Here is a 9,009-nt window from a genome sequence, read left to right on the forward strand (position 1 = left end):
ATTTACAATTTTTTATTCACTGTTCGCCTACACTTTATTGTTAATAAATCCTGCTAAATGTTTGTGTTTAAACCTAACTTTGTTTTGGGTTGTAGTATTATTAATTTATAAATCGCCAATCACACATTACAAGAACTCTATTGACAAGCAGGCAATTAAATCTGATGTAAAAGTGAAGAATAATTTGTAGCTACACGTGCAGAATTTTGAACACGGGAGTTAGACGTCAAAACTAAAATTGTTTTTACTTTATTGGAGCCTATACAACATCTCTTTAAAACTGTAATACTATGTTGTACATACAACATCTCTTTAAAACTTCAATACTATGTTATACTACTTATAATTTTATTGATTCAATGGGTACATTGAAAAGTAAAGTAACTCCCCTAAAACATTACTTTAGGGTGGTGAAACTGCGCAATGGCATGCTGCGCATAGTCTTTAGACTTAAAAAAAATTATTATATGTTTGATTCTGTGTGGCTTATGTGATGAAATGATTTCATTTAAACCTTATGGAAAACTGAAAAGCTGAACACAACGAATGGCTTGCAAAAATCTGAAAAATAAGGAGCTTTTTCAAATGCTTGGAAGCCCAACATGAAAGAATAAACAACATTTATTTCTACACATTTCTCTAAATTTGGCAAGCTGCGAACGTATATTACGACAATTTTCTCTGGGGAAAGGACTTTTTGTCCATTTATTGTAGCTATGTGTTGACCAAGCAAGCATTTAAAAGTTGTGTGGTGTTAGGAACAAAACTGCTCAGTTGCTTTTTGCTATTTTTTGTCGGGTTTTCTTTTAACTGCATTTTGTCGAAGTGAAGAGTCTGCTCATTAATTCAAAAATTTGGTTGTATGTAAGACCTTCCGTTTAATAAAAAGCCTTAAACGTTGAATAGTTTTCGTATTATTGTTGAAAACATGTTTCGACAAAACATGTTTCTAATTGTTATTTCTTTTATGGAAAAAATAAAAAATCACTGGAAGAACTATGAAATGAAAGTTTATTTATTTATTTACACATTGAATGAAGAAAGTAAAAATACAATCTACCAAGAGCTTTTGAATTTCAATAAACACCAGATTTAAATGTATTGTCAACAAGCGGCTCCACAAAAACAGCAATCATTCGGGACTCCTTCAAGTTGACAGAAACTTTACCGGGATTAAACTTCTTGGAATAAACTGGAAAGTCTACGGGTGGATGGCAACCTACATGGACAATTTTCTCACCAGTTTTTTTAAATTCTCCTGGAAGTATATTCTTGTAACGAGAGTCGATTGCTACGTACACTATCGCTGGTACATTAATCAAAAAGGAAAACGAACGCTCGTCGTTTAAAAGACGAACATGTGTTAGTCCGTAAAATCGTGGAGGAATATCAGTCATTTTATAACAATCCCGATTCGTGCTGAATTTTTCTCCATCATAAATCATGCTTAGTTCAGCATATGATGAAGTGAGAAGGACAATTTTAAGTTCAGCTGCTGGTTGAACTAGTCGAGCATCACGAATAAAAACACCTGTCACTCGCGAAGTCTTGAAATTTATTGTAACTTTCCCAGGACCAAGAATTTGTTTTCTTTTGTAAATGTTGAACGGTGTTCGTGCATGACAACCACCTAACATTATTTTTTCATGGGTATTCTCATATGCCTTTCCATGAATGTAGGAGTAACGGGAGTCAACAGCAAGGTAAACAATCACAGGAACATCAACATGAAATATAAATGGACCTTGCTTATCGTTCAAACCTCTTACGTGTGTCATTCCATGATATTTTGGTTGAACATCTTCCCAAGCATAACATTTTCTGTTCGTTGCATACTTCTCTCCTTGTCTTAACATGCTGATTTGCTTTCCACCATAGTTAGTCACAGAGAGACTAAAACTGGTACAAAATAGTCCCAGTAAGATGATGGCTGATGAAACAATTACAATCAATCTCATTTTTCTCTAAGTTTAGAAGAAGAAAACTATGCTTTCATGTGTTGATGTCCTTAAATGTTATGAAATTATTGTTGAAGAAGCCAAAATTTAAATGTGGCGGATTTCCGTTTCAGCAAGAATTATACAAGGCATATTGTTTATTTGATATAGTAAAAATAGTCACGAATGCGTGCATGTAGATGTAGCATGTTAATCATTTAGGCATAATAATATATCAAACAATATTATACATTTAATATTTTTTCATTAAAAATCTTCGAGATTTTAAATTGTGCGTTTTACTGATCAGTTAAAAGCACCCTATAAGTGTCAATTAAACCCCTTTTGCTTAAATTGTTGGAAGTGGATCGAGTCCTTAAAAATTAAGATTTCTTACAAATTTTAACGATAAATTTATTCATTTTTAAAGAAAACAACTTTTTTGCTATATTTCTATATCATCAACATGACTTGTCTTTCAAAGCATTTTTCTAGCGTACATGAGAGATCATTCTCCAACGCTTACAACATGTATTTCTTTACATTTAAACAACCCATATGCATTATTGTTTTTGGTCAATACCAGTGATAATATATTCTTTTGTGTTTGACCTCCAACATGGCAGATGAAAGCTCAAAAACAGTTTGAGTTCGACAGTCACGGATTATAGTTTGACACGTATCGTATTTTAATTGTCATTTTGACGTGATTTAAGATAAATCCACGCAGATATTTACTTTCAACCTTTATGTCAAAAACTACGAACCAGCATTTGTATGAAATCTTGTCTTTTGAGGCTTTAGTTTTTAGTATTGTAAAATCGATAAATGTGTACTTCCGCATGATCATTTCACTAGAGGTAAAATGTGGCAATATCATACAACTACACTAATTTCATCTATGAACGTAAACCGGAGCGTTCACACATTGACATGGCAAGTATTTCATTGTATTCCTAGAACGACGTACATGTACAATGTGTTTAGATAAATAATATTGGTTATGCACTACAACTCTTAATACTTTAAACTTCTATTACAATGCACAAATGAGCAATCAAGACGCCAAGGATGACCAAATTATAGCAATTGCGTCTAACCATAAAAAAATCGCATGTAAATTTGCACAATATTGTTATGCCTTATATCTGATAAACGCTCTCCGAACTGAAACCATGTATGTGTTTATTGAAGACTTCGACTTGGACTGTCGGGCTGATAGTTTATACCTTCAGACCTTCCTGATGTTTTTGTTTTGTTCCAAAAGTGTTACAACAGGCAACACTTATTACTTGTGCAGTTTAAGCAATTGCTTCGATAAAAACTGCAAAGATTGAGTAATGTCTTTTATGTAATGTAGTAATAGTCTTTGTTAAAAAATTTTTGAAAAATAACTACTGTCCTGGCCAATCTATTCAACTTTTTCGCCAATAATGCAATGTTCGTTTGCGTTATCGTTGTCCTTTCTTGGCATCAACTTTTTGTCTTCCTCAATTGACATATCTGCTGAGTCATCATATTTCTTGACCAACCATTGTGAGACAACAAAATACAAAGTAACCAACACAGTAGCAATACCACCCAGACGGTAGGCTAACACTATGCCATAATGGTTGATCAATACCCCTCCAAGAATAGCGCCAATACCTGTTCCTAGCCCCCAGTAAATTCCTTGCAAGATACCTTGAAAAATTTGAAAGAAAATTGTTCTGTTTTGAAACACTTTGGTCACACATGCACAATGCAATAATGAAAAATATTAAGTGCATTACAAAAGAGAGAATAAAATTTCGGCCATAAAAGAAAGATTATCAATACACGAATGACTACAAAAGTAGTATTCTACAAAATATAACTACCATATAGCTACTAAATATGTATTTGACAATATAATGATTACATTTGGCCTATTTTAATCTTTATCGTGCTTGAAAAGTTTCATATATCATGATTATTAAACAAGAAATAAACATACTTTGCATGGTAGCTGCTCCATCATCAGGCGTCACAGAAGACAAGTATACAATGCAAGTTGACCAAGAGATGGCATAAACTAAGCCTTGTAGTATTTCTAAAGGAATCACCAACCATGGATTAAAAAGGTACGAGTAGCCAAAAAATATAAAGGCAAAAAACAATAGCGACCAAAAGACAGATGTCAACTCTCCAAGCTTGTTGATTACCATTCCAGAGCAAAAGAATCCTACAATTACTGCTGTAGCTCTGATGGTTGTTGTCATACCCATCATAAACTTCGAAGCCCCAAGATCTTCTAAATACCAATTAATAAATGTTACTTGACCACCATTACAGGTTCCCATAAACCAAACAGTTAGCAGGAATGTTGCGTACTTTGGCGACGAACAAAGTTTATAAACTTCCAAAATACTTGAAAAGCTTTTTTGGGATTCTTCGTTGTACTTGAATGAAAAAAGCGCAAGTACAAAGATTAATCCAATTACCATGAATACGACGAAGAAATAGAAAATGACCATATAATTGTTCATCTCGTGACCACAATATACATATCTCGTTGAGTCAAGAACAGCACCAACACCAAATGATGCAAGGCCATAACCCATTGAGCCAAAGCAACGTGTTTTTCCATACTCGTGACATTTATCACCAAGTTTTTGAATTAATGCTGTGTCAATCATTATAAACGAAGGTGCTTCAAACACCTCACCAACAACTATTAAAATAAGAAGTACGTAAAACAAGTATTTAATCTCATATGGATCATGAATGATGATTTCAGTTCTAACATTTTCTTGATAAACATCAGAAAATGTAATAATAGTGGATTTTTTGTTTGCTAAGAGACTTTCTGAGGCAGCGGTTGATATTGGAGCTAACGGGAGTCCTGGGTACGACGGAGCCCGTGGAATATTTCGTTTCTGAATGAAATGATTTGTTGAATTTAGAACATGACATTTTGTTTTCTTTTCATGTGGAAATGCCAAAGCTAAAGTGAAGACAATCCAAGCTATGACTGACATACACAACACAACCTTTCTACATCGATATTTATCAGCAATATATGCCCAGATTGGTCCACTAACAAATTGCACCAGAGGTCTTATTCCTGATAATGTACCAACATGCGAAGCTGTCAGTCCAATTTGTTTGAAATAGATTGTCAAGTATGGAAATGTTGAACCAAACCCGGCAAAAAACAAAAAGTAGAATGCTTTGTAAGTAAGTAATGTTCGGTCTGGTTTTCTTGATTCGCCCTTTTCAATTTCAAGTGTCGAATCTTCCTCTTTCTTTGCGTCTCCTTTTCCATTACAATCACTATTTTTTCCCTTTTCTACTGTTGAACATATCTTAGAATTATCTTTGTTCATTACTCCGAATTCATTTCACAGTTAGACCTTTTTCTTCTATGGTGAATCTATTATTTTGAGTGCTATTAAAACGGTAAATGCCATCAATACTGACCAATAATTTTCTTTTAATTGACGCGCAAACAGCTTTAATAATTCTTCACTTTATCCAGAGACCATAAACAAAGGTACAATAAAGTTAAGATGAACATCTGTTTTTCATAAATCCCGTATATCACTGAAGTGTGAAGTATAAACACTCCTAATAAATGCCTACATGCAAATCCTAACAAAAATACAGGTGGCGTTTTTGTTTTTATTGATCGCTCTAATACATTTCAAAACACATAAAAAACAGCTCAAATCTTGATACGTTAATAAGCAGACAACCTGGTATCAGTTCTATACTATACAAAAGTTGAATTTCAAGACAGCTGGTGAACTTTTTAATGTGCATGCAATGGTTTCGAAGAATGGCCATTTTCTTTATATATTTCTTTATGAGGTTTGTTTAAGTAAGAAAAGAATAAAACTTTTGCAAATGCATTGTTCCAAAATCAAATTATAAAGATTGTGAGAATAGTAATTGAATCAATTGTTTCATGGAAACTTCTCTGGTCAACTTTTCTGATCTTTCTAGTGAAATATTCTTTCATTGAACTTCAGAATAAGCTAATGTTTTAAGAAATTTGTCACATTTTTAAACAATCTACAAAATCCTAAGGATCTTTGACATTTTATGTTAAAGAGAAACAAAGCATGAAAATAACTCATTTATTATTTAATTTTAAATAAACAATTTCATACTACAAATTTCTACACATGAATAAATTCTTTCACTATACAATCTATTTAGTGTTAAGATCAATTTGAATTTGATTTTATGTCATACAATTTTGTAAGACAAACCTTATAACTTAATATTACATCATTTGTAGAACTCAAGATTGGATTTACTCAACAATCGACTAATGAAACTTAATTCTAGTTTATCATGATTTCATGTCCGAGAACATGAAAAAACTATCTTTTGAAAAAGGCAAAGTAGTTATTTTGGTAAAACGCTTCAATTGTCATTCAATTCTGATTCCTTCAAAACGAGGGAATTTTCAGGCATTGATGATATTTCATTTGTAATATTGTCTTCTCCTTCACTTTCTTCGCATTGACTATTATGGCGGTGTTCCTCGGAAATGCTATTTTCTGCTGGATGCACGGACGAGTTGTTTGATTTTAAAGGGTTTAGTAGCTTTTTGTCATCTTCCTGACTGTAAGAACTCTCATTTCCATCTTCTTGGGAGAGATTGGAATACTTTGATATCAGCTGTGTAGCAAGAAATACTGCCAACACAACACCTGTTGCAACAGCAAATGCACGAAATGTTGATTTAAATCCAAATACGTGCGATAGATAACCTCCAACGATCGTACCTCCACCAGTTCCCAGGCCCCAATATACGCCCTGCAGAATCCCTACAATGAAACAAAAACTATTTATTTTTGTTGCAAACAAACACCAGTGACATTAAGATATCACATCTACTTGTTACCAGGCCTATACATTGGTGAAAGAGCTCACTAAAGTTTACTTTTCTTATAGTTACTCTTACATTTGACTGTTTAGCTTCAGATATAGTGACAACTACTATTATGGTGACAGTTAAGCTTAAGTGTGGTGAAAACTACATAACCCCTACAATAATGAAATTCAACATGCATAAACAGACGACGTCAACTCAATGTAATCCTACCTTGTACAGTAGCACTTGAGCCAGCTGGAGCTGCTTTGTTAAGATAAGAGATTGATGATGACCAAACAAGAGCATAGGCACCGGCATGTAGCACCTCTATGGGAACTGCGTACCAGGGATTTGTAATACATGAATAAGATAGGAACGATGCAATGTATGCAACTAAACTGAGCGTGACGGTATTAAGATGACCCAAGATGGCGATGATTTTTCCTGCAAAAAAGAAACCTAACACATCCATGACACTCTTGCAAGCAGTTGCAGTTCCCATGACAATAGCAGTTCCACCAAGACTATCAATGAACCAGTTGACGAAGTACAAAAGAAAACCATAACATACACCAGCATAAAATGTAACAAAAAGAAAAATACCATAATGGAAGTTTAGCAAGGCGCTTTTAACTGTACGATGAACATGGTCATTGCGATCATAACTAAATTCAAAATGTGATCCAAACAGTAATCCGAGGTACATGAATCCAAGGTAGAAATAGAATATGACATAATACGAGCCTGCAGTTACGCCACAGTAATTAAAGGTCACGTGATTAATAGTAAGACCTACAATAGGTGACATCACTCCCCATCCTGCTGAACCCCATAATCGATAATAACCGTAGTTTTCACTACCAAGGTTGTCAAGACATGAAGTATCTGCCAACGTAAATACGGCAGCGTCAAATGCATCGCCACAAACTACAAGTAATAATAACCAAAAAAATATCCTAGTAGATTCATCATTGTTGTAAATTATTTTGTACTCTGTTGTAGTGCCGTTTGAACTTTTTATCAATGTTTTTTCAACATCAAATGAAATCCTCGCTTTGTAGACTACATCAGTACTATTTTTAGTAAGATCTTGTAGCACAGATCCTTTCCATAGATCTATATTATCACCAAACATAGACCGTTTGAAGATGTTGTGTTTTATTAAATATGTCTCATTCTTAAATGCTTTTGAATGATTGAAGTAGGTAACGACGCAAGTGGTGTTTTCAGGACGAAATAAAACAAATAACATCGTCTTAACAGTCATGACAATGAAAGCAAATAGGAAAATTATTTTTCGAACTCGTAATCTATCACCTAAAACTCCCCAAAACGGTGCTCCTATACTCTGCATCAGTGGTCTTGCACCATTCAGGAGTCCAACGTGCATGGCATTGAGTCCAAGATATTTGAAATAGACAGGAACATAAAGCAGAAACGTGATATAGCCAGCGTAGAATACAAAGTAAAATGCTTTGTATAACATCGATATTGGTTGAAAACATTTCGGTGTATTCATCTTGATGAGAGATGACGAAGTAGGATCGACAAACTTATATTTTTCTTGCACACAAACTAATTTGCTGCGAATACAGTTGTGTTGATGTGTCGATGCTGGACAATATCTAGTGTGTTGATGTCGCACAGTAAGCCACAGTAAAAATAATGTTTTGTTTGGCTTTGTTATTACAAACCACGAATAAAGAATAGTCTTTTGGTGTTTGTAAAAGCAGAAGCCTTCTGAGACAGACAGTACATTACCTTTCACAAGACGCAGTACAAACGGTTTCAAAGAGCTGCGTGTTTTTATCAAGACGTTTATATTGCCATAGATATTTACATCCTTAACAACTATTTACATTTCAAGTTTAGAATTATTTCAAGCCCACGAAATTTGCATAAACATTATGTGTTTAATATGGTGCAAAAGTTTGAATGGCAGGAAAAACTTTCATTTAGTTACTGCACTACGGTTTTCTATTGTATTTCTGTAAAAAATAAGCTTTGTTTGTTGAAAATTTCATATTTTGCAACGATATTGTACAGAATATTACAATTACGAGAGTGTTAAACAACCTATTTTCAATTTTACCCTTGCATGGCGAACATTTCTCCGTTCACTCACAAAACAATCGAATTCAAATTTACATATGATAGTATAATAAAACTAGCTGCTGGGCAACTCCACTCGTTGTTCGTGCGTCGCTTTATATTTCACTCACAGCA

General features: G+C 33.9%; 3 protein-coding genes across 3 annotated transcripts; all 3 read right to left on the reverse strand.

The window, feature by feature from the left end:
• Positions 1-997: 997 nt before the first annotated feature.
• LOC124435093 lies at positions 998-2,094 on the reverse strand. The gene has a single exon (XM_046985047.1). The coding sequence runs from the start codon at positions 1,956-1,958 to the stop codon at positions 1,077-1,079; it is 882 nt and encodes a 293-aa protein (XP_046841003.1). The 5' UTR covers positions 1,959-2,094; the 3' UTR covers positions 998-1,076.
• Positions 2,095-2,865: 771 nt separating this feature from the next.
• Positions 2,866-5,521, reverse strand: LOC124435067 (major facilitator superfamily domain-containing protein 6-like). The gene is made up of 2 exons (XM_046985016.1): positions 3,913-5,521; positions 2,866-3,620 (listed from the first exon to the last, which is right to left on the reverse strand). The coding sequence occupies exons 1-2, from the start codon at positions 5,282-5,284 to the stop codon at positions 3,349-3,351; spliced, it is 1,644 nt and encodes a 547-aa protein (XP_046840972.1). The 5' UTR covers positions 5,285-5,521; the 3' UTR covers positions 2,866-3,348.
• Positions 5,522-6,029: 508 nt separating this feature from the next.
• On the reverse strand, positions 6,030-8,615 carry LOC124442635 (major facilitator superfamily domain-containing protein 6-like). The gene is made up of 2 exons (XM_046993136.1): positions 7,015-8,615; positions 6,030-6,736 (listed from the first exon to the last, which is right to left on the reverse strand). The coding sequence occupies exons 1-2, from the start codon at positions 8,300-8,302 to the stop codon at positions 6,330-6,332; spliced, it is 1,695 nt and encodes a 564-aa protein (XP_046849092.1). The 5' UTR covers positions 8,303-8,615; the 3' UTR covers positions 6,030-6,329.
• Positions 8,616-9,009: the final 394 nt, after the last annotated feature.

The sequence above is a fragment of the Xenia sp. Carnegie-2017 genome, unplaced genomic scaffold (assembly GCF_021976095.1).
Source record: "Xenia sp. Carnegie-2017 unplaced genomic scaffold, XeniaSp_v1 HiC_scaffold_1, whole genome shotgun sequence".
NCBI lineage: Eukaryota > Metazoa > Cnidaria > Anthozoa > Malacalcyonacea > Xeniidae > Xenia > Xenia sp. Carnegie-2017.

Excerpts from the sequence above, each read along its gene's own strand:
- LOC124435093 (XM_046985047.1), bottom strand. The coding sequence starts at position 1,958 with ATGAGATTGATTGTAATTGTTTCATCAGCCATCATCTTACTGGGACTA.
- LOC124435067 (XM_046985016.1), bottom strand. The coding sequence starts at position 5,284 with ATGAACAAAGATAATTCTAAGATATGTTCAACAGTAGAAAAGGGAAAA. Across the intron at positions 3,621-3,912 it reads TGGAGCAGCTACCATGCAAA|GTATCTTGCAAGGAATTTAC; the intron begins GTATGTTTATTT and ends AAATTTTTCAAG.
- LOC124442635 (XM_046993136.1), bottom strand. The coding sequence starts at position 8,302 with ATGAATACACCGAAATGTTTTCAACCAATATCGATGTTATACAAAGCA. Across the intron at positions 6,737-7,014 it reads CTCAAGTGCTACTGTACAAG|GGATTCTGCAGGGCGTATAT; the intron begins GTAGGATTACAT and ends GTTTCATTGTAG.